A 24,572-nucleotide genomic window follows, 5' to 3' on the forward strand; every position below is an offset into this window, starting at 1 on the left:
TGACCGAGAGAGAGGAAACCTTCTCCACCCATCACAGCGTCTGAAATATTCCTCCGTCTCCCCCATCCTCTAGCAGCACGCTCTGCATTTTTCTCTCCCTAACGCCTCAATAGTCAAACTGTTTGCCCTTATGTACACAAGTGAAATATGAGCCACTGTAAATTATTATTCTTTGGGCCACATTTGCAAGATGAATGCGGGGAAAGCTGTGCTCCGTTTCTCTCCTAATGAATTGAGGAATTTAGCTTGTGGCGTTTGGCTGTAGAAAGGCACACCTTGTTTGCTGCCTCTCCTCACATGGTGTTATTGAGAGTGCTTGTGAACAGGAGCGCGTTGAGGGGGAAGACAGCCATCGAAGCAGCCCAACACACACTTAACGGACACACACACACACCGTTCAGACCTGAGGAAAATCACTTCGCTAAACCACAGGGCATGCATTTAAGCTTTTTTGCTAGTCAAATATTTTCATTTATTAAGAAGATTCACAATGTCCTGCACTGTTCCTGGGCTACATAGGTGGTGAAACCCAATAATGCAATTATTCACAAATTAGAAACATCTTTGCGTGATGTGTGCCACTAGTAAACACAGGTTTAATTCGCCGTACTGCAGTGTCGGGAGAGCTAATGTTTATCAGAGGGTGGGTCGCAGAGCTAATGTTCTGCTCACGGCCGTGTAATGCTGTTTAAGAGCTGGCAGGGCCATGCCCGGGCCGCTTTAGCGCGTGTCACGCTGGATTTCCGACTATAGTAGAGTCTCCGGACTGTGTCTCCTCTCCTCCTCGAGCCTCAGGACTCTTAGGGGAATGTGCATTGCTACTAATGAAATCTTTCTGCACAGGCACACAAACAGAAGAACAAGTTAGGCCTTGAATGATTGTTCGGTCTAATCAGGGGTTTTATTTTCTCTAATGATAATAAGAATAAAACAGGAAGAGGTCAAGGCATCTGAGCGAGTGATGAATGGGCGATTTTAAAAGTGTGTGTTCAAGGGCGGCTTCATTCTCGGCTGTGACCTCGGTGCCGATCAACTCTGATAGGAGGTACATTGAAATGCACACCAGGAGCTCTCTGTCCGTGTCTCTGTGTGTGTGTTATGTGGTCAGGTTGAGCTGTTATCTCGGTTGGACTCTTTAATGAAGAGGTTTGTGTGATGCTGAGGATGCTGGGAGAAGAGCAGGGCTCTTGCATTATCTTAATTACGCTCGTGAGCATCGCTGCTGTCGTCATTAGATTATTAGTCGGCATTAAAGTGCCCCATGAACGTCAAGAACATGAAGTGTGTCTCTGTTTAAGAGCCACTCTGTTGACTTTTGGTGTCAATCAAGTGTTTTTCAGATGGGGGTTGGGGGATGGGATAAAAATCCTTGTTGAGAGTGTGTAGTAAGATGTAATGGAGTGCATTTTAATTTACTTTGCATACTTGGAGTACATTCCGTATTACGCCATCTCTCTCTTTCTCTCTTTCTAGCACATAACTTATATGTAAACAGATTATCCAGAATGGATTTATTAGCTAAAAAACATTTTCTTTTTGTCCGAAAAAAGAGGTGTATATTTTTATTTTGAAGCCTGCACTATAAAAAACATTTTGTAAATAAAGAATTTAAGTATTAATATTTTGTATTATGTTGAGAATGCAGACTTTCAGAAATTTATTAACAATTTCTGAGTAAAAATTGTTTCCAAGATATTTTTTTCTTTACATATAGCTAATGATATTTAATTGCCTGCAGTGCTGTATCGGGTTTGGCACAAATGAAATTTGAGGACAAGACGTTCGCCCTACTTTTATAGCCTGAACAAGAGCTGTAAATTAGTATTATGTTAAATTTTAATGCAGTATTAAAATGTTTTTTTGAGTTGATGATTTGAGCTGCCATATGCTTACATGTGCAAGCAGGTCCTGGTGCATGCTTAGTTAATGAAGTTTTATTGGCAGGATCAGCAGGGTTTCGATCATCGCATGGGGCGGCAGGCCAGGTAACAGCTGTTGGTCATTCTGTCTCAATTCAGGAGAAAGGAAAACCATTTTTTAAATTAATATATTAGACAAAATTATGCTTTATAATATTATTATTAATTTGCAAATTAGTTCCAGTTTATATCTTACAAATTACATATAATTAGTTATTTATTAAAAATATATTTTAACACACACACGTGTATATATATATATATATATATATATATATATATATATATATATATATATATATATATATAGTTGTACTAGTTGCTGTTTAATTGTTTGTAGTTTTATACAGTTGTTTGTAGATTTATTTGCATGTGTAGGTTCATATAAATTTCAGTTGAGCAAAAGATTTTGTGTGTGCCTGTGTGTGTGTTCTAAGTCTTTAATCTTTGATTTAGTTTGATCTTCACCCTTGGGTCTTGTCTTTAGATGCAACAAGGTTCTAATAGCGATTTAACCATGCATACTTTGAGGTCACTGACAAGACACAATCAAATAGTTGTTTAATTCCCTTTTATTTGACATGAACTCTTTTATTCGGTGTTGACAATAGCCGCAGATTCTTCACATAAAAGAACCTTTGGAAATTCAAAAGGGGGACCATACGTGCTAGTCCTTGTGTTTCTGTATTGCTAGGCTGAAAGTCATTAGTGAAATTTTTTTTATTATTATTATTCCCTTTTAGGGTGAGATGAGGGAATATAGCTTTTCACAGCCTCTGAGCCGCCAACCAGGTCAGGCACGCCAGCTATGCGGAGTCTGCGTCCGGACACAGCCTGGGTACAAACGCTGCTTTTAGAGCCCTCTTAATTTACTTAGGATGGGCTCGCAGCATATGGGAGCATCCACAAAAGCTAACTGATGGAGAAACAAAGAAATTCCAGTATTCGGACATCAGGGAGGGAAAAAAGTCATTCAAATTTAGTCATAATGGTTCAGCTGTCCTAACCAAAGGAAGAGAAGAGAATAGAGAGTCTTTCCCTCTTTCGCCCCCTTTCCTCTTTCTTCCTAGTGTGTGCCTGGATCTTTTATCTCTCTTATTCACTTGGGACTCTTCAAAGTAACAAGCTGCCCTCTCTTCCCTTGGTGCTGGACTTGGAACTCAAATTAGGGACTGCTTGATTAGCGGTGAAGGGGGGTTGGGTTGGCCTGGGGTGGCAGAATGGCTGTTGGACAGAACAAATCGCACCCCTACAAAGTGTCTTTTATCTGGTGGCCCCTCTCTTTGACAGCTCCCTCTCTCGCTCATTCATTGCAGTCGCAGTTGTTTCTCTCCGGTATTCGAGTTGGGCATTGTGGGAAATGTCATCCAATCTGGTTTGTGACAGTGAAGGGAGAGGAAGGTGAATGTTCTGTCGACGCCGTCTCTCTCTTGCATATTCTCCCTCATTCTTTCTGTTTCCTCCTCAGCCAAAGGTCCTGAGTGGAATCTTATGTCCTCGTTGATGAATTAGACAAACCTAACCTGCTCTCATTATTTAACATCTCCTGGCCAGACCGTGTCAAGTCAGAATTACAATGCAATGAGACACCTTTACAAGAGCAGCCAGACTCACTGCTGTTAAGAGCAATGCAATATGCACCACTGCTCTCTTTGTCAGCACTCTGCAGACAGATAGAGGCCGAGCTCCCCCATGCTCCCCTGCCAATAAAAGTTTTATCTGCTTTTAAAAGGGATCTATAATTCAACACAGGAAGAACAGGATTCTTTATACCAAAACAGGGCTACCAAAATACACTGTTAATTCCTACAACTTTTATAAATAATTGCATATTTATATTATATATATATATTTTTACATTTAATGCATATGAGTAATTTTAATACTTTTTTGTTATTTAATTTAATAATTATCTGATTTATTTGTGTATTATTTAATATGTACATATTTACATACATATACTATATGCTTTATACATATTATATACTGTTTACTATGCTAGTAGACCAATAGTTAAAATATATATGCTTAAATGGAAAATGTGCATATATATTGGTATTCGAATGCACTTATTTCTAAAACATGAAACTTTCCATAATGCACTGAGAAGTTACTGTTATAGTTAGAAAACAATTGAAACAGGACCAGAACAAGGCCAGAAATCTGAGGAGGGAAAAAGCAAAAGTGAGAGAGAAGCGGGAAGACATTTTGGTAGCGGGGTGGGGTAGTTGGGGTGAACTCTGGACAATCGAGCCGGAGACTAAACAATGGAGCCTCTGTTAGTATGCTGTTGGTGTTTGTGCAGACCAGCACTCCCGCACACACAAGAACCTGTGCTGGGACCTCCGCAGCTTGTGGCCCCTCGGTAAAACTTGACTACTGTAACGTGTGTGTTACCACTTTATGTGCAACATATATACCATAGTTCTACACACAAAAATACAAAAACATTATAATTACGGTATGTAACCTAATAGGAGTGTACTCCGAACTGTTGTACAGCGGATGGTATGATTGAAATGTGTGATCGAGTTAGAGGGTTGTCCGGAGAGCTCCTGAGTGGGCAGAATTGAGTCCAGATGTTTGCCCCTAAGTAGGATATAAGTCCTGTCCTCCCCCAGAGGCCCCTGAGATTCTCCTTTGGGAGGAGGAGCAAAGTATGCTATATGACATCCAACAGCCCTTCTGACTCAGGGAAGAGTTCCACCGAGAGATGCTCTGCTGCCCCCATCCCCTACTGGCTCTCTCTCCCTCTTTCTTTTTTTTTTTTTTTTTGAGCGTTCCACGAGGGCAGATGTCAGTCCCGACAGCGGCGGCCGCTAAATACGGCCCTTCATGGCACAAGCCAAAGGTTAATAAAATCGGTTGCAAATGTATCAATTTTACAGATAAGCCATTCACAACAAGTGTAGTCTGCTGAATAAAAAGTCAATTCAGGCCCGAGGAAACCACATGCAGTAGCAGTGAATAGGCGCTTTTAGGTGCCTTTTTTGAGAGAGAGGGTAAATGGAGAATTGCAGCCTCTCTCCTTCATCGGCACCGCGCAAGCCCGGCCAGTAAATTGCTCTGAATGGGGGCTGGAGGTTGACAGGCCCTATTAAGACAAATGGCCTTCCTCATCGGAGAGATAAAATAAATCAGGTGTTTAGTCAAATTAAAATAGTTGAACTAGAGCAGGCCCCAGGGAGCCCCTTCAGAGAAACTCAAGACAGATGTGGCCAGGGGAACACAGGAAGACACCCAGGAAAGAATTTAACACTGAGCTGGCCGCTAGCCAAGCCGATCGCACTGTTCTCATGAAGCAGCAGGTTACTGTCCGGAGGCAGGATCACTTAGCATTGATTAGCTAAAGGTACAGCACGGACTCATGGGAGGACGTGCAGAAGGCACGCACATTGTCTGGTGTGATTACGCTGTTTGATGCGTGTGAGAGAGATAATGAGAGGATACAGAGGTGACGGTGACCCTGTTTGCTAGAGGCACGTCGGCTTCGAGGTGTTTGTGCCTGCTCCTCCTGTAATGAGAATTGAGAGCAGTCATTACACGGCAGCGCCTCCAGTCGTGCAACTGTCGCACACACTTGCCCTGTATTGTCTGTCACTAATCTGCCACCTTCACTCGTCTTGTGACAGCTCCTCTTATTTAATAGGAACAATTCTATTCCACACCATCTCTTCAAGAAGCCGCGATCACAAGAAGTGGAAAGAGAGAGCGGGACTCGCGACCTTCGCACTTTTAATGAAGTCGTTCTGTTATCAGACCGAGGCTGCTTGGATGATACCATTCTCGGCTTTGAAGAAGCTAGAGTTTCTCTTCCCCAACCGCCTCCTGTGGTCTTCAGGAATTCTGGACTGAGACGGATTCGATGCTCAGCATTTGCTGGCTCTCTCTTGCCCTCTCAAGAAAAAAACAAAACCAAAAATACTTGCTGATCCCTGGAGCTTCTCGATTGTGGGCTTTTTATATCTCTGAAGCGCGGATCAATTAACAAGGCTCTGTTTTCCACCACTTGCTTTGTTTGCTGTTCTGTCTCTAGGAAAACTGACCTTTGCCTTCATATAGAGATTATATTTAAGAGGTGAGGGACATCTGGCTGATGAAACATGAGATGTAAACTTTTTCTTCTCACTGCTGGGAGAGTGTACAGGGTCATGGAGAGAAGATCTTTTTTTTTCTTTTTTACTATTTGTTTCCTTGTGTTTGACTGCATGTGTTCTGTTGCAGGTACTCCAGAAAGTCTTGCGGAGAAGGAGCGACAGCTCTCCACCATGATCACACAACTCATCAGCCTGCGAGAGCAGCTCCTGGCCGCCCATGATGAGCAGAAGAAACTGGCTGCCTCACAGATGGAGAAACAACGTCAGCAAATGGAGCTGGCACGCCAACAGCAAGAGCAGGTGAGAATGTGCAAACCAGGGTGAAGCGCCTTTCAGAGTCAAAGTCATAAAGCAGAAATAAAATCAGTGTTAAAGTCATTGGAATTAAAATTTAAAGACATTTTTTTTCTTTTAAACATTACAAAAGTAAACTGTTTGAAATTTCACCTTAAGAAATTTTAATTCAGTTATTATTCTTATTTCATTATAGCTACTTCTTTAAATTAACTTTTGTGGATAAAGAAGAAGAACTTTATTTCCTGTAATGTTTATTTGAAGTACAATTCAGTAAATTCCTTGCCATTCCAAATCAACTTCCTGTGGAGTATGGCCAATTTAATTCAAATGCTAATCTCTTACTGGCTTCATAGTATATATGTCCTATAAATCCAGTTGTTTTGTTTAAAGCCAGTTTAATAAAGATATTATCAGTGATGCATCACATATTCTCATTTTACTGCCTCGTTTATCAGAGGAGGCACTTAAAACAAGATTGCTCTTATTTGCTTTTAAATAGGTAATGAGTTCTTCCATTTAGCGTTTTAATATTTTAATTTAGTTTATGGCTTGATGTTTCACTCCTTGATAAATCAAACCCTGTCGTTAGGAGGAAAGCACAGAATTACCGTTATTGTATGTAACTGATGAAATATGGATGCATGTAAATTGTTAGGGAAATTGATCACAATTAGATCAAACTTTGCATGAAAAGCATGTGTAGATCAAGGAAATGAAGCGTACTGAACGCATCAGCAGCTCATGAGCTCCGTTAATGTCGCACAAGATTCATCTACATCTTCACTGTTTTTATAGCGAAACCATATAATTGCTGTCAATTTATTATGCAGATGAATAGGTGCATATTAATGTGGTCTGCATTTACCTGACACGGATGCACGTTTTCTAATTCAACCTATTAATGTCACCCGGCTCTCCGCATTAATATTCCACTTTATGAGGATTGTATATTCATTGTATGCTCAGCTGATTTTAATAAACTGTTATTTACGGTTTTGCAAATGTTCAAAACCGCATCCCTTTCCATTAATGATAAACAAAATGGAGGGAGAGGAGGACAGAAAAGAGCGAGAGAGAAAGAGAGAGAGGGAGGGAGGGAGGGAAGGAGGAAGGGGGGGTCTGAAGTTAGGATGTCATTTAGCCATCCAGACACGACACAGTAATTAACTGTTGACACTAGTGAAGAAGCCAGCACAAATTAATCCTGACACATTTGCAGACGGGTGATATCTTACAGTGAACACTTTGTAATTATATTTGAAAATGAAAATTAAATGACACTTAAACCTAGGCTGTCAGGCTAACTGAGGAGGAGGAACGGGGGAGTCTGCAGGGGCTGGGAGAAATTGAGAGAGAGGGAGGAGGCAATGCGCTTAACGTCAAGAGCCCACCCTTGGGCAGACCCGACCACTCCTAGGTTGCATAAACATGCCAGTCTTTCACCCTGTGGCGCATCGTCCCGGCCAGGCCCGGAGCTGGGTATAATACACATTAGCAGTCCTCTGATTACAGTCATTAGGGTCAATTGGTGGACGAGAGATGTTACCCACAAGCTCTGATTGCATATATTATCTGTCTGCATAAATACATGCTACAATAAATCCAGTTGCTCTCTCATAGACTATGATAACGTGCATCCTTTAGTGTTCGAAGGTTTTTAACGATGTTCAACTAAACCAATCTTTGTGCTTTCGCAGATTGCCAGACAACAGCAGCAACTTCTGCAGCAACAGCACAAAATCAATCTCCTCCAGCAGCAGATCCAGGTCAGTGCTCGACTTTCGCGTCTTCGTTCTGTCAAAAAAACATTATTTTGTTTTTACAGCTGTCATCAATCATGTTACAACTGTCACCAATCAGGATAATTGGCCAATGGTAATTCGGGAAGGGGCTATAGATGGGTAGAATAATTATCACTCCCTAATTAATGAAGGAAGGGAAAAAACAGAAACGAGAGAAAGCTTAATGACACCAAGTGGTGCCTGTTTGCATGTTTTGTGGAAAAGTGCCCTAAGGGTTTGAGACATGAAAGCCGGCGATAAATGCCTCTGAAATTACACCGTCCCAGCACGGTGACGTGGCAGCGGCTTTGGAAAAACAGCCGCTACTGTTAGCCCCGTTTCCCATTGTCCAATATTGGAAAAATCACTTTGCGTTCATTTGCTTAACTCCGTTGCGGCCGACGAGCCTGTAAACATATCTTGTTGACATGTAAATTGCACAAACCTTGCCTTTTGCAAATATTTGCTGCTTGCGTTAAGACAGTTTGAGGGATCTTTTGAAGGTCTCTCTTTATAAGTGTGCTTCAAGAATAGGCTCATTGAAAGTTTGCTCTTTGCTTAAAAATAATTGAATTGGATTAGTTGCAAAGTACACACTGTGGTCACCCAAATCCGTTTTCTCGCCGCAAAGTGGATTGCGCTTTTTTCCCCTCTCCATCAAGCAATTACGTGAAATGAAAAAATGGAAAGGAGGGAGAATAAGAGAATGCTTACAAGAGCGCCGTAAATAAATGTGACGTATATGTGAAGAAAGAGCAGGAAAAGAATGAGTGTTTGTGAGCCGTTGGTTTGCGTGGTATGTGGTTCTCAATCAAGCAAGGTTAGCGGACCACCCAGTCGGAGACGTGGACGTACACAAGCTGGTCAGTGGCAGTGGTCAAGGTCTTTTACACACACCATACACGCATAAAAGCCAAGGGCAACATTAGCAGCCCGTGCCTGGAGATACTCTCTTTTTTGCTTGCTTTTGCACATTCATTGGAGACAGGTACAAAGATCCCCACTCCTCTTTTCTTTCCCAGATTCACACCCAATACACCATTCTGGTTTTCTCTCACATTTGACGCTCTCATTTCATTCTTTACTTCTCAGTTCTCACTTTTCACTCTCTATTTCACGTCTCATATCTTCCTCTGCGTTGACTTCCACTTCAAAGCCCCTGAGCTTGAGGCCCTCAGAAAGGAATCCGGGCCGGTTTTCTTCTGAGCGCTCTACCTATCATTGTGAGGTTAACCATCAGCCTTTCTTTCTTTCGCTGCTCAGATGTGTCAGGTAAAAACAAACCACTGTCTTATTTACACAGCCCGAAGCACGACAGATTTATAGCTCGGCAGTAAAACCTCTTTCAAGTGCACTTCTCAAGAGAAAGGCCCAATCTGTTAAAGGCGCACGCTGTTGAAGAGCCTGCAAAACTAGCCACTGTGCTACTACCACTCTACCACGCCGCGTGTGTGAGAAGTACCACTTTTCGCTTTCCAATAGACAGGCCTCTACATGCTTACTGTGTGTTCTAGTGGCAGAGTTTGTGAGTACAGTTTAATTACATTTAGGAGCAGAGGCTGCTGGAATTGGATATTCTCAACTAGCGACAGTGCTCATCCTAAACAGCTGGGCTATGCTATACTATCTTTCCTCCTGTGCACTGAGGAGTAACTAACTGAAGTTGCTGTGTTAACATAAGTATTTTTCTGTTAAGTACAAGCTGGGATGTAGCACCAGCATCATGAATGTCATATGGTATTGTGCAAATACATTACCATGAAAAAAAACTAAATAAATAAAAATTCTACTTTTTAAATTAAAACGAGAGCATAAAGTAGATCAAACGGTTAAACCTTTTAGTTGTTAGCATGCATATTACTAGAAAATGTATTAGTGCTAATTAAGCACATATTAATGCCTTATTCTACATGACCTTATTCTGAATCCCTAATCCTACACAATACTTAAATTTAACAACTACCTTACTAACTATTAATAAGCAGCAAATTAAGAATTTATTAAGAGGAAAGTTTGTCAATCCTGAAAAAGAATCGCAGGACAACTTAAGATATATTTCTCGCACACCCAATCAGCATATTATAATGAAGTATCATGTGACTTTTTGAAATACATCTTGGCTGTAGTTTATGGAGTCCAATATTAAAACAAAAGAGTCTCAATCTGCTGCAGATAATGGCTGTTACACTGCAATCACAGATGTCTATACCCAGAACATGAGCAAAAAACAGAGACACTTAAGAAAGTCAGCCTTAGGATGTATACTATCTTATCATGCTTTTTATCTTCTCTGATTTTGTTTCTGTATACATCATTACCATTGCCTTTTGTGACCCATTTAACTTCCGTCTCCACAGCTTGTTGTAAAGAAGAAGAAATCGGAAGACAAGAGTAGGATGCAATGGGAAGCGAGAGGAGGAGGCTTGCTAATGCAGTTCCCTGGCACTCTGTTTTCATTAGAGCTAGCTCTACAAAAAATGCCCAGTGCTCTTAATATACAACAGCTTTGAGTTAATTAGTACTCCAAACAAGCTCCTCAGCCTTCATGTAGAAGACGTAAAAGTTGAGTGGTAAAACAGCATGCAGGCATTGGGTTTCCCCGCTGTTAGCGTAGAGCGTGTGCGTGGTTTAAAGAGCCAGCTTCCCCATCAAAGCGCTACTGTTTTGGCCCACATGGTAAGCGGCGTTTTAGACATTTATTGATGATGTAACTGATCACATCACTGGATTCTGTAAACGGGACTGAATGGGGTCCAAATAAAACCACTGGGCCTGTAACCCAATACAGCGTCGGCGTGGAAAATCAGTTCTGGTTTTCTCTCGGGTTTGGCACCGTGCATTGCCCAAATCAAACCACTTTTAAATTGCCCTTCTCTCAGTTTCATCACATTTTGTACAAAGAACTCAAAGAGATGAAGAGATTGAGTCTTTGTCTTTTCGGGAATTACAATGTCACTTGTTTTTAAGATAGCAGATGTTTAGATTATAGCATTAGAGGCTTATCAGAACTTCAAGCTCAAGGTTTTACTTCTTATTTATTCGTTTAGCCAAAAGCCTCTTGTTGAGAAATTTCATATGGCAACTAATTCTGTCCAGGGACCGGATTACTGTTATGTGACTCAAGCACGAACTTAAAAGCGCCATCAGAGATTGAAGGAGAGGCTTAGGAACAATTAAAAACAAATGTCGGAGTAAATCTTGATCTGAAACAGAAAATGTGTTACTTATGTAAGACAAGTAAAGCCGCACAAATAAGACCATGTAAAAGCCACCGCCTCCACCAGGAAGGAAAGCCTGTGTTGGTTGTTCTTAGAATCTGTATTAATCAAGTCAAGTGATTCGGGTTCCGCTGACCTGTTTACAAAGAGTCAGTCTCCTTGACAGTTCCACTCACTGTTTTATTCGCCCTCATGCCATTACAATCAGCTGTAATTGTGGATGGCTTCCTGTAGGAAAGAAAAAAAAAGTATGTCAGAGATCTTTAATATCTCAAGTCATTCCCTTAGAAATTCTCTTAAAAATTTAATTAAACTGACAGAAAATAGATAGCATTCTTATCTAATGTTAATGTATGTATATAATACATGGTTAATATAATATAATTTTTGTGTATGTGTATAATTCATATAATAATGTTTGATAATTGACATTTGATAATTAATTGATAAGTTATAGCAATTTTACCAAAACATAATTTGTTCGAAATCAATTTCAACTCCCCATAATGACAAAATATGTCTGTGCAAATGATGTCAGAGCACAAAAAGGCTTTTTTTGTCCAAGAGGTTGTCAGGAGAGACTGTTCATTGTCATCCGAGCTCATACATCTCTTACACTTCATACTTACTGTATGATTACAGCTGCTGTGCTCAGTTGAGATTTAAAAGGCCTGTACATGTGTGCATATGTATTAGGTGCTATTGTCTCTCTCTGGGCTATGTTTTGCGACAGCAGCTGTAAATTCCCAGGCTGGACCCAGGGATGATCTGGGCCGGGTTGACGTGCATCTCTAGTGCAGATTTGGCTTGTATCCAGGCATTCCTGCACGCTGGGGCTGGTACGATGTGAGCTGAGGTGACGCAGGGAGGAGAACACACAGGTGGAGGCAGGCTCATCTTATTGTATACACACACACACACACACACACACACACACAAGCATCAAGAGAAGAATGATTCCCTCAAAGGTCAGCGTGAACTTTAGATACTGAGGAGAGGCGAGGCTGCTGCGTGTTTGAGGAAAAATTCCTGTTGAGATTAAACAACTCTTTCTCTATGAGAATCCCATTATGACGCTCATATACTGTCTCTCATATCACAGCAAACAAGAGTTTATTAGCTCCAATCTCATCCCCCCTTCTCACACCGCATGGCTACGAGAGACAGAGAGAGCGATAGGCACACTGAGCTCTGTTTGTCAACGGACAGAGATGCTGTTTGTCCGTTCAGGGCCATTGTTGTGCCGACGGTCGCTTCCTGTGTTTTAAAGCAGGCCGCCGGTTCAAACACTCTGTCATTGTACAGGCCTGGTTCTACTTATCTAACCCCAGGGCTCCGCTTCCTCTTGCTACTCTACTGAGAGAAACCTCCACGTGGCTGTCTTCCGCTGTCCTCCCCCTTTCTTCCTCCCACCCGTCCCCCCCCCCTCTCTCTCTCTCTCCCTCTCCCCTCTTTCTCCTGCCAGCACCGGCTGGATCACACAGATCTCTTGCTCTCCATCTCTCACCCTCTTCTAGCAAGCACCAATGCCACTTCTCATCCACTTCTCTCATTCCTAGACATCTTTTCTTATTTCTCCCCTAACTGGCTGGGGTGAATCATGGACATTTCAAATGCATTTGATTCATTTTTATTTGGTAAAGGAAGAAGTTAAAATAGATTTAAAAACATAATTAAAATGTATACTTTATATATATATATATGCGCACAAAGTATGTATATATTTATAGTTAAATGGCGGATTACTTTTAATTGTACAGCATATATTTTTAACATAAAAGAAATTGAAAATAATAGTGAAAAAAATACCTGAATAGCTGAAGTTTTGCTTATACATTTTTAATGATTTAATTTTTCCAAACTTTTTCAAATTGCTATTATAATGAGGAAAAACAAATTAAATCTTCTTGTCCTTTGGTATTTCAAAGCACACAAAAAGGAATGGAACTTTTTTGAGTATGCAGTTATAATGAGAAAAAAAGAATGAAAGGAAGAGAGATGGAATTTTTGTATTCAGATATTTGTGTTCGAGTTTTTTGTTTTATGAGCACAGATTCCAAGCAGGCATGTTTATTATCTCAATAATCACTCACTCCTACTATGCTGGGTTTTGTACATTCCCTTCACTATCAGCACACTGACGGACGCCATCTGAAATGATTCTGTTTTTTTATTATTATTCATTTATTTATCCACGGCTACGTTTAAATGAAGATAATAGATTAATTTAAAATTTTTCAGCTTGTTTTTTTTCCAGCGCTATAAGATCTGCATTCCAGCTCAGTGGCAGAGGAGTGGCACTATTACAGCTAAAGCAGAAGCTGTTGTCAACATTCACTTCAAAGCAGGAAAGGTTCCCTCACATGTGGTTTTAAATGGTGTGGGGGAGCAGCAGGGAGCCTCTAAGGGTTAACTGATAATAGCTGCATACAGCCAGCAGATTAAAGATTCTTTTTAATTATACACGGCTAACCACCAGCATAGTGAAGCCAGACAGACTAAAGACGACCTGTGCAGATGATAGACACAATGTGCCAGTGTGTTTGTGTGTGTTTGAGAACAGTCTGAGAGGTCGGTGGAAGAGTGGGCCTTCAGGATATTCCTTTGTTCCTGTGGACTGATAGACAAATGTCTGTGTGTGTGTGAGACTGATCTCTCTCATATGTGCACATTTCCCCAGGCCACTGTGAGTTTGCCCTTATAGCCGTGTTTATCAGCGGGAGAGGAGGCCAGGCTAAAGGGTTAATCAGAGCCAGGTCTCAAACACAAAACACGCACATCCGACTCTGTTGCCCAGGACAAACTCGTTTCGTTTTAAATAATCCTGAATTCTTGTGTAATAACATTATTTGATAATAAAACTTGACGCGCACTCAAGAAGCTTGACAGTTTGCATGAGGAGCTGCACAGGTTGAAAAGCCGTACTCGTCGTCTTTTGGCATTTCAAAGCTCGCAAACAGGGATGGAGGAATAATAGCAGTCTGTTCTGAGAAGTTGCATAATGGTGTTCAGGTCTGTCCTCTCACTATTTTGCAGAGCGGTGACAGAATTCACAGGGGAAGTTGAACAAAAAGAAACCCTGTCTGCGCAGACAGAACAGAGCCTCCTAATTAAACACGCAAGACTTTGAGGATCTCATTTGTTATGTCTTTTTCAGAGAGAAGAAAACGTGTCTCTATGTTTTTTCTTCTTCGTGATATGTTCAGTTCTTTTTTTCTGTAGTTTAACTAACCGATTCGCTTATTAACTTGAGGGATCCATTATAAATAAATGCTTTGTTTTTGTAGTTTACTTAAGATATTTAAGGAGAAGGTCATATATTAAAATAGCTCTGGCCTGTTAACATATTTTCTATTTCCCTCCGGCTCGACGGAATTCGTGTTAAGAGAATTGTAATCCGGTTACTGTATGCTGGTTTCATCTCCTCTCAGTCGTATTACAATCACCATTATTTAGCCGCTGCACATGAAGCTAATTACCATAGCTTTGTCTTTAGCCTAGAGCCATTTGGTTTGCCTTTTTGATTCAATGAACAACAATTAAATCCAATATTTCATTAAGCTCCCTCAAATGCACCAGGCGCCATATAATGGTGAATAATTCAGCTTGCCTTTTTTAGATAAATATAGGGGTGTCTAATTGAACAAAGATAATGCTCCTAATTTGCCTCTTGTTAGATGGTTTTGGTTGTCTCCCAGCACCCTTGTGATCTCTCATGCTAAAGTCTCATTTATGCAGAGACAGCGCTGAAAACAAGCTATGCTAAAAAAGAATGTGTTGCCAATTAGCATTGTCTGCCAGGCAAATGGATTGTAATAAGGAAGGAAATGAGCGCGGGCGTGTGTTTACATCTCTGTGTCTTTCTGCGCGCTAATGCCCTTCTCTTTATGGTGTGGAGTATGCTAGCTTCTACTTCCACCAGTATGAGGGCCATAACGGTCTCATCAAATCCTCTTGGCTTGGGCCCAGTGCGGCGGAGCCTGAAACGCGCTCATCCTCCATTTAGCGGAGACTGTTAGCTGATGAAGAGCCCAACATGCGAGAGCGGAGATAAAAGAAAGCGGTGACCCGACTCATTAGCCCCCTTTGATTTAATATATTGACACTTGGATACAAATAATTCCATTTAGTGTGCTTGGTTGGAGGGGGTGCGGGGGATCAATTTAATTAGTTATGAAATGTGACTTCTTGTCACGAAGCAGGAGAAACGCTGACATTAAATAAAGTCATGTGCGCTTCGAACAATAAAGCTTCTGTAGGCCCGTTTTAAAACTTAATGACGCATAAAAACGGGCCTAATAGTTACATCCTCACCAGCGGGCCATGATGCTTTCGGTATTAAGCTAATGGATGGGCGAAGGTAGAATGCTTATCGGCAGTTCAAACAATTTCGGATATTAAGAATATAAACAGTGATTGCCTAGCCGATTGCTGCTTTTTTCTGTTAAGGCGATGTCCAGTCTTTAGTATTGCTTTTCAGTGTGTGATCAAATCATGCCGACAGGAAGAGTGAGGATACAGGGTATCCCAGCTAAAAGAGACAGCAGTTTTCTTCCTTTGTGCATATGTTCGAACTATAGACCATGTATTGAGCAAATGGTGAAAGATCACAACACAAAGACATACTTGTGTGGTTCCGTGTGCGATCATTCCAAGTGACTGTTTAGAAAAACTAGACAAAAGCAGGCAGATTTTTGACTGCGTAACATCATGCTTTTTCATAATTAAATAAATGGTTCACCCATGCTGAAAAACCATGTTGTTCCAAACCTGCTTGACTTTCTTCCTTTTGTAGTATTAAAAGATGTTTTTAAAAATACCTACAGTGAAAGTCACTGTTGAGTCACTGATTTTCATTGAACGGACTAAACCACTTCAGAAAGTCATACATATTTGGAATAACATGAAGGTAAATGAGTTAATAATTAGATCCTTTTCGTTTCTGTGTGAACTATCCCTTAAACACGGTCATGCAAATTAGTGACAAAGCATATATGATACAAAGTGCACAAACCGAAGGCATTTTGGAAGCCCGTGCATTTACGCATCTCAACTGAGCATCATCATAATCACGATCCATGAGAGTGGTCTCTTAAATCCAATCCCAGTGGAGGGTGACATAAAGCGGGCGCTGTCCAGCCAGAACCGACCCCTGAATCTCATCAGAAAGCACCTGTCACTCGCCGCCGCGCCACAAGCCCTCCAAGACCATGCACGACGAACCTATACTTAGCTCTCATTGTGCCCGAGCCCTGCGAGGGAAAAAATATCAGTTGGTGGAGAACACATCCTCCAGTGTGATGTTGACTTAGTTTCCTCTCCCCTCCTGCCTGGCCCACTGTTTTCCCTGTTAATGTTGAGCAAACTGTTTTGTCTTTGCATTGGCTTTTTAACGTGGTCCTCAGCCTCCGCAGTGGGCACACACACAGGGGGAAAGAAGGCAAGGCATTAATAGCCTCTACTGTGTGCGGCCAGCCGGCAGTTTAGAAAGGGGGCCCGTGTTTTCTTAGGGCTAGGGTGGCAAAGCAAAGCATTCAGCCCTGCGCGTCGCAGCACAAAAAAAGGGCCGCTTTGTGTTTCGGATGGGGCGGAGGAGGGTCCAAGCATTCCCGACGGAATACAATGAATGGGCCGTTTTGTCTTTAGTCCGTTTTTCATGCACACTGAATTGTTGTTGTCTTTCTCTCGCTCTCCGTTTCTCCCTCTCTCTCTCTTTTTTTCATAATTATTCTTCCTCGTCACTGGGTGTGCACATGACATTTGAGCGTGTTTTAAAGTCTCAACACTCTCATGTGCCTGCAATAAAGTCCCGGTCGTAACAATGTCAGCTTTCTACTGGACAACAGAGCACTCTCTGTTGTTCTCTGGGCCCAGCTGCTGGAATGGTAGAGGGAAGACAGTGGCTTAGTCTGCACACAGATGACAGGAAGAAGGAGAAGTGCTCCTCTCTCTCTCTCTCTCTATATCGCTTCATGGACTCGCTCAGTGGACAATGCCATTTTTAGTTAATGGGTGGTCTGACTCTAGACTTTCAGTTCTAAACTGGTGGGTCATGACCCAAAAATGGGTCACAGGTCTGTTCTGATGGGGAGAAAATAATCCTAAATACGACTAACTGTAAAAGAAATGGCAATCACTTTTCATATGCTTGTCAAAGCTGTTAGATGGATGTCAACATGGACAGGTGATAATGGAAAATGAAAGAATATATATACTGTATATATATATATACAGTATATAAGAATTATTAAAGAGTTATTTAATATTAATATATTTGTTTTATTAATGTATTTTTTTTCATTGTTTCATGAAAAAAATTCTGCTAATAAGTCCAATAAACTATTTGCAAAATTAGCAATAATACATTCCTCCAAAGAGTGAGAACAAAATGAATATGTAAAAGAGACTCACTGAGATTTAGAATTTTTTTTTTTCATACTTCTTATTAAAGCAACTCCTTTTTTAAATTAAGTAATCTATTTCTCTTTTATATTAATCTTTTTATTTATATCTTAAATATTTATTATTTGGAAGGTTTGATCGGGCATAAAAATACATATTAATCTTCAAATGCATCATGCATAATTCAAAAGTGACCAGAAAGTAAATAAAAGAAAAAAGAAAAGAAAAAGACACATATTGCATTAATTAAAGCATAAATGCATATCATATTAGGTTATTGCTTTTTTTCTGTTTAGCTTCCTTACATTGTCGTGGTCCAAAAGGGTCTGAGGTTTATTGTGTATTGTGCCGGTGCCGGTTTTTATAGATGTGGGATGTATATGTGGGATAATGATGTTGGCCTCAGACTCATTTGTGGGTTTGTTTATGTCTGTCCTTTTCTCCCCTCATTACCCATGCTGTTTGAGCCAGTCCCCTCGGGTTTAGCCAGTTTACTGAAAACCTTTTTAATTTTATGACCAGACCCTGAGAGAGAAAAAAAATTATTCTCCCTCTGCTTTTTTTCTTTCTTCAATTCTCTTTTTTCCTGTCATTGTGTAAACTAAGTCTCATGTTAATTGTGTCTTCCTAGAGCAGGTAACCCAGAGTAAAGCAGACGGCAAGTAAATGAAATGAGTAGAGAGAGAGAGAGGTGGACGTGATATCTGTGTGCACTATGCCATAGCAGTGCTGAGCTCAGAAGACTACTAAAGCCTTAGGCTCGTCTTTGATATTTTATATGCAATACAACCCTAATTGCTTGAAATATTTACAGACTTAAATTACATTTTAGGTTCTTAGAGGCTCAACAAGAATTTGCCTTAAGAACACATTTCTGTTGAACACACACTGATCACATTTTGCTGGTGCTCTTAAGGGAATAGCCTTTCCCCCCCGCATCTTTGTACTGAACTAATTTACTAATTTCAGCATCCCAGCATGAGCCTCACTTCTCCCCTTGTAATATTAAGCACGCTCATTTGATTATTCATAAATTACGATCAGCATATTGTAGTGTTAAAAAAATACAGGTACAGTATTGCAGCAATAGGAGTTTAAAAGATTTAAGATTTAAGATTCCCAGTGTAATTCTAAACCCAAAATTCCAAAAGATAAGACATTTTGAAAAATGCTATTTTCCATTTAATGAAAGTCAGACTCTCATCGTATAGGCAGAAGTCTTCAGAATATATATTTGTCATGTATACGTTTTCTTCAGAAGAAAGAAAGTCATACAGGTTTGAAATGACATGAGAGCGTGTAAAAAAATGACAGCATTTTATTTTCAGGTGAGCTAGCCCTTTAATAATATTAAGGCAAATTGAGCATGAAATTTGGAGATTGGAGCTCAGTTGTGTGTGTGTGTGTGTGTGTGTATGTGTGTGTGTATCGTATGCTTGTTTTTTTGCCATAAACTCCAGGGTGGACTTGAGCTAAAGCTGAAGTGGAAGACGAAGGGTGGGGGAGGAAGGGGCCGTTCTGCTTTTAACAGCCACGGACTTAATATAGACATATTGGAATGGCTCATTTCCAAGAGGGCTTGTTTTACTGTGTAAGGAATTAGCGGAACAAGAAGTCATCTATTGGTTATTTCTCCAGACGAGCCGAGCATGGGCCAGTGTCTGGTTTCTGTGCACCTTGCCCCGTTCAGCACTCGCACACTCGCACATGCTCCGAGTCCTCAGAATACATTTGTCCTCTGTCAACTTGCAGTCTTTTGTCAGCTGTGGCGTAACATACATCCAAATACACATGAAGTCACTGTTTGCTAGTTGTTCTGTTCCAATATCGGGAAGGTTAATCTTTCACCTGTTTAAAAAAACAGCCACACACACACAGAACAAAAGACAGAAAGAAAGCAAGAAAACACGGTGCTCATCGACCGATAAGCCTTTGAGTCTGTGGGCTAGTGGATTGTCGGAGGCGAGTCGGTCCGGGTCAAAGCCACGGCCGCCTCACAAAGCCTCTTTATTCCCCGTCCTGTATCTGTGTGGCTGATGAGGGCCTCCTGCAGAACTCCTTGCTAACAGAGCAGAGAGAGGAGAACAATGCGTTTAGTCTGTGGCACCAAGGTGGAGGCCTGGTCTTAATTCCGGCCCGGCGCTGACAGAAAGAGCGGGGATCAAAGTCCGACTCAGCCCTATCGATCCACATGGCCCGATTGTCATCAGGGGCTGAAGCGCGGCCGAGCAGAATATCTTGCGCTTTGATAACGGCCCCGTGAGCGTGGGTTTATGTGTGTGCGTGGGTGGGATTAGAGCTCAAAGCTGCAGCCGCCGTGTGCTGGAGGAGTGCGGTTAACTGATAAATGACCTGTGACGTGGGAGTAATGTGTACTTGGGGATCTATGGGATTGTTTAAAAAATTGACCTCTTCAGAACAGAATAATGTGCAGACTCCCGAGCGCAGAAGTGGTTTCATTCAGCAAAGAGCTCTCTCTCTCTCTTTCTCTCCCACTCTCTCTTTGCTGGTGAGTTTCCAGAAAGCGCTCGCTGAGTGTGTTCACAAAGTAGCGGGTGTGAAGTTCGCGCTGTCGGGGCTCGCCGTGCCGATTGAGCGCGGTTGCCAGGTCCTCTAGAATCACTTCGCTTTAAAATGGATCCCCTAAGGTGGTTTTCTTTCACAGTCATTTTGGCTCTGGCAGCGTCAAGCGAGGGCAAAAGCGTGTGACGTATCGGTACTTACGGTAACAGTGAAAGCTGTTTTCACTCCTGCTAAATTTAAAGCACCCCCATGTTAGAGCCTTTCTTTGAGACTTTTAACGAGAAACAGTAATGTCCAAGGGAAATGGCTCCAAATTTGGACCAAAATACACCACAAGTGTGCAAGTTGGTACGCCCTCACCTTCGGCTTTTAAAAAACGGGTGGTTGCCGCTTAATGCTTAACCTAGGGCTCCAGAGGCTCTCTGGCTCCTTCCAAAAAATGTAAAAAGAAGAGAAGTTAGCCACCCCTCCCCATATTCGTCTTATCTCGTCGACACTGAAAGGCATTTTGGACATGTTAAAACAACTCCCCCTCTTTTCCTTTTAAAAGGGTAAAGAATCCCAGAGTGATGCTCCTTGAAGATCAATCTCTATTTTCATGTTAAAGGGAGTTGGGGACAGGTATGAGGGGCACGTCTCCTGAGCCCAACGGGACCCTTTAAAAGACAGCGAGGAGCATGGGTGCTGACAGGGGCCCTATTGAGCATGGTAATGACTTGTACATCTCCATTTGCCGTGCGCTTGTGTGACAGACTGGGTCAGGATATGGCAGCAAATACACATTTACAGCTACATAGGCCACTGCAGTAGGGCATAAACATATTAGTGCACCTGCTGGATTAGAAGCGCACTGTAATCCACGTACAGTGCAGCTCCTTGGATAGGCTGGGCTGTCTGACCTTAGGATTAGTTGCTGCTGTAAACCATTACTGAAGCTAAGTGCTGATGTCAACATTTCCACTAACAACATTGATTAATCTATAGCTCCCTATTTACTTCAGGGGTTCCCCCTCCTCTTTTTATTTCGGTCATTCAACCTACAGCGAGCGCACATTGTGTTTAAACAACCCACTGCTGACAACTCTGCCTTCAGTGTTGGGAATTAGTGATCAGTAGCGTGATTGTAGCTCAGCTGTTTTCTTAACAGAGTAGCATTTCCAGCAATGAGCTACTTTATTTTCCCTCAGTGTATGATGACAAAACACAATTTTTTTTATTACATGTTAATTCAACATTTTTAGTTTCTCATACCATCTAGTTCATTACAGTAAAGTAAATGTTTGATTAAATTGAATGAATTAACACAAACCACTTAAAACAAAATTAAAAAGCAACGTTGAAGCCTTCATTTCTTGTGCAGATAAAAGGCTGTAAGTCTTTCAAAAGGAAAGTAAAATAAATCTTATTTATTTAATGTTATGTTATGTTATTAGATATAATTTAATATCAATTAAGAATCTTGTTTTTTTGAAGTTGTAAATAAAACAGACATTACTGGACTGCGTTTTATTAGAAAAATACTATTTCAGCCTTTCTGCTATTCCTTTCTATTATTTCATGTCAAAGTGTTCATTCATTTCAAGTGTTATTTGTTGTTTCTTTGTAATTAATTGTGAAATTCAGTAGTAATTTCTGAGTGACAATACCACACCACACCATACCAAATATTCTTTAGTGTAGTTTAAGTGCGTAGTTTGCCAAATTTTGATAGATGTTTGTAGAATTGTAAATGAACTGTAGCTGATTTGCTTTAAATTATTGTAGGCTGACCAGCTACAGTTTCAAAGCTTCCAGACATGGCCTGTGTTCTTAAAGGAGGGTAAACTAATGCCTGATCTAAGGGCAGGGGACAGCAGCGAAGACACGTCCGGGTGATGTGTGTATGCCTGACAGAGAGACAGATTGTGCTGTGTATCACCGCAGACTTCATCAGCTGCACTGAGCTGATGATATATGTGAGACGCTGTAGGTGAGGAGGCCTCTCTCTCTCTCTCTCTCTTTCTCTCTCTCTCTCTCTCTCTCTTTCTCTTTCTCTCTCTCTCTCTCTCTCTCTCTCTCTGTGTGTGTCTCTACACCCCCATGAACCGGTCGGCCGTGTGAAGAGAGAAAGAGGCTGCCAGCTACACAGCCTGACTGATTGCTACAGATGCTCTTCCTCAAGTACCGCGAGTTACATCCTCGCCACAGCAGGTCTTCAGGGACAAACAATAGCACCTGTTCCTCATAAGATGGGGCTCGTTCATGTATCTTTAATGAAGCTTTGGGGCAGATGGCGAGAAATGGCATTATCCCATCCTCTGGTTCTAAGGATTTGATAAGACAAAGGGCAGATAGGAGGCAGACCTACAATGAGCTGAGTTTATGAGGTTCAGAGCTTCCAGAGGCCTGAGCTTTCCTCTTCACATCTGCTCCACTTCATTCTTTCACGCTCTTGAAGATCTGACTGGCAATACTAATGCTGCAGGCAGCCAGCCGCCTGGCACACTGAAGGAAGGAGGGGTAAATTATCAGGGCCCAGATCGCAAATACGGACGAGCATGTTCATACATACCACGCGTACCGTATACTTTGATTATACAATTTACAATGCATTAGATACATTTGCGTGAACCAGACTACATTATGAGGCACAATACAAGGTGAAGTTCAGCTTTTTATGATGGCGGAGCAGCATCGGATCTTGTCTTGAAGAATTTGCTGTCTGTATATTGTGTATGAGGTGTGTATATGTATCATTTTATTTTAAACTATTTTGATTACTGTGATTATGATTACTCATAAATATCTTTGTATGTTTCCATCAAAAAATATCTAAGTTTTTAGTCATTCTGATCAATTTATTTATAAATAAATATAATAAATTAATTAAAAATACTTTAATCATACTTGTGTGATAATATAAATATGTGTATGTCATTTGTTTAGAATTTTTACATTTGGTTGTGCCTATCAACTATCAAGATCTTTGTTTTTATTCATTTTAATAATTGTTTGTATGAATTGATAAATATAAATAATAGACAAAGAATAATCAAATAGTACTTTTACAGTAATAGTTACTACTATTTTTTTGGTTTATTGTAGTTATAACTTTATACTTTCAGTACATTTTATAATAATAATTCGAATAAATCTATTACTACTTATTATTTTTTAGTTCGGTATACATTTTCTCATGTGTATGCATGCATGGATGCAAGAAAGCGTATTTCTATATATAAAAACACAGAGGGACAGACATAGATAGACAAATAGATCCCGTGAATGAGAGAGACTGACGCATATAATAAGCGAGTGTTCAATGCAGAATGCAATGTGCAATTTATCAAAATCCATCTGTCTAAGTGCAGGCACTTAATTCCATTCTCTGTCTATTAGCAGTCAAAGCAAATTGCCAGTGATCATCTTTAAATCTTTATCTGCATTGTCTGCTCAGCTCTACCAGTGTACGTTAATTGACAAGCTTGAAAGCTAACCTTCACTATTAGTCTCCACTTTAAGGACGCTTATTTGATTTGCCACTCACAGATGTGGCGTGTGTAAATTAAACTTTAATGTAAAGGCCTCATTACTGCAAATCACAACCTCTCAAACTGAGGGCAAATTATCTGTTCCTACCTTCTCTTTTTCTTTCTCTTGCTGTTTGTGCCTTTTGAAACAGCATTAGGGAAGTCTGTCTGATTAGCGGAGTTATTGTTTGCATTGTTAGTCAGTTTGTTTGTTTCAAATGATGGCTAATTCTAGGTTGTTTTAAATGATTTAGATTTGCATTAAATAAGACATTGATGATATAGTTTAGGAACAGATGGGATAAAGCATGGCAGACCAGGTGTTTCTGTCATTATGGATGTGAGCCTCTGTGCAGGACTATGCGAAATGACATGTTAAGGAACAGTTGTGTTTTGGTTCCACTTTAAAAGCAGCTGTTCTGTGTAATACTGCGGCTTTAGACTGATTCGTTTTGCAAGGGTAATGTGAATAAGGCTAATGGCAATTATGTATGTGACTGACCTTAGCGGCCCTCTGAAGGAGAACAATTTACATGGTCAGAGCCATTTTTCTAAAGCACTTAAATGTATCTGAGGTAGTATAAGTCCGTATTTGGTGACGTCACAGATGCTATTTATCTTTTCAGTGTAATAGCCCCTCTCACGGCACTTTCATTTTGATTCACCTCGCATGCAAGTAAAGCTTTTTCACAAACACATCCATGAGGTCATGTTAAAGAGCATTTTTTGTCACATCTGTAAAATAGAAAAAACACACACAGTTCTTTCACTTTGGCACAGTCTCAACTCTGTAGATGCACTTTTTAAAGTGCAAAGCTCTGTAAAT

At 40.8% G+C, this 24,572-nt stretch overlaps 1 protein-coding gene across 13 annotated transcripts in view; it reads left to right on the top strand.

Annotated features, from left to right (window-relative positions):
• sox6 (SRY-box transcription factor 6) overlaps nucleotides 1-24,572 on the top strand; it is a 143,508-nt gene that overhangs the window by 74,800 nt on the left and 44,136 nt on the right. For all 13 annotated transcript variants that reach the window (XM_043244134.1, XM_043244138.1, XM_043244142.1 and 10 more), the window contains 2 exons: nucleotides 6,144-6,316; nucleotides 8,011-8,079. In XM_043244134.1, coding sequence (XP_043100069.1) covers nucleotides 6,144-6,316; nucleotides 8,011-8,079 — 242 coding nt within the window. The remainder of the gene's footprint in view (nucleotides 1-6,143; nucleotides 6,317-8,010; nucleotides 8,080-24,572) is intronic.

This window comes from Puntigrus tetrazona, chromosome 7, assembly GCF_018831695.1.
Source record: "Puntigrus tetrazona isolate hp1 chromosome 7, ASM1883169v1, whole genome shotgun sequence".
NCBI classification, from domain to species: Eukaryota; Metazoa; Chordata; class Actinopteri; order Cypriniformes; family Cyprinidae; genus Puntigrus; species Puntigrus tetrazona.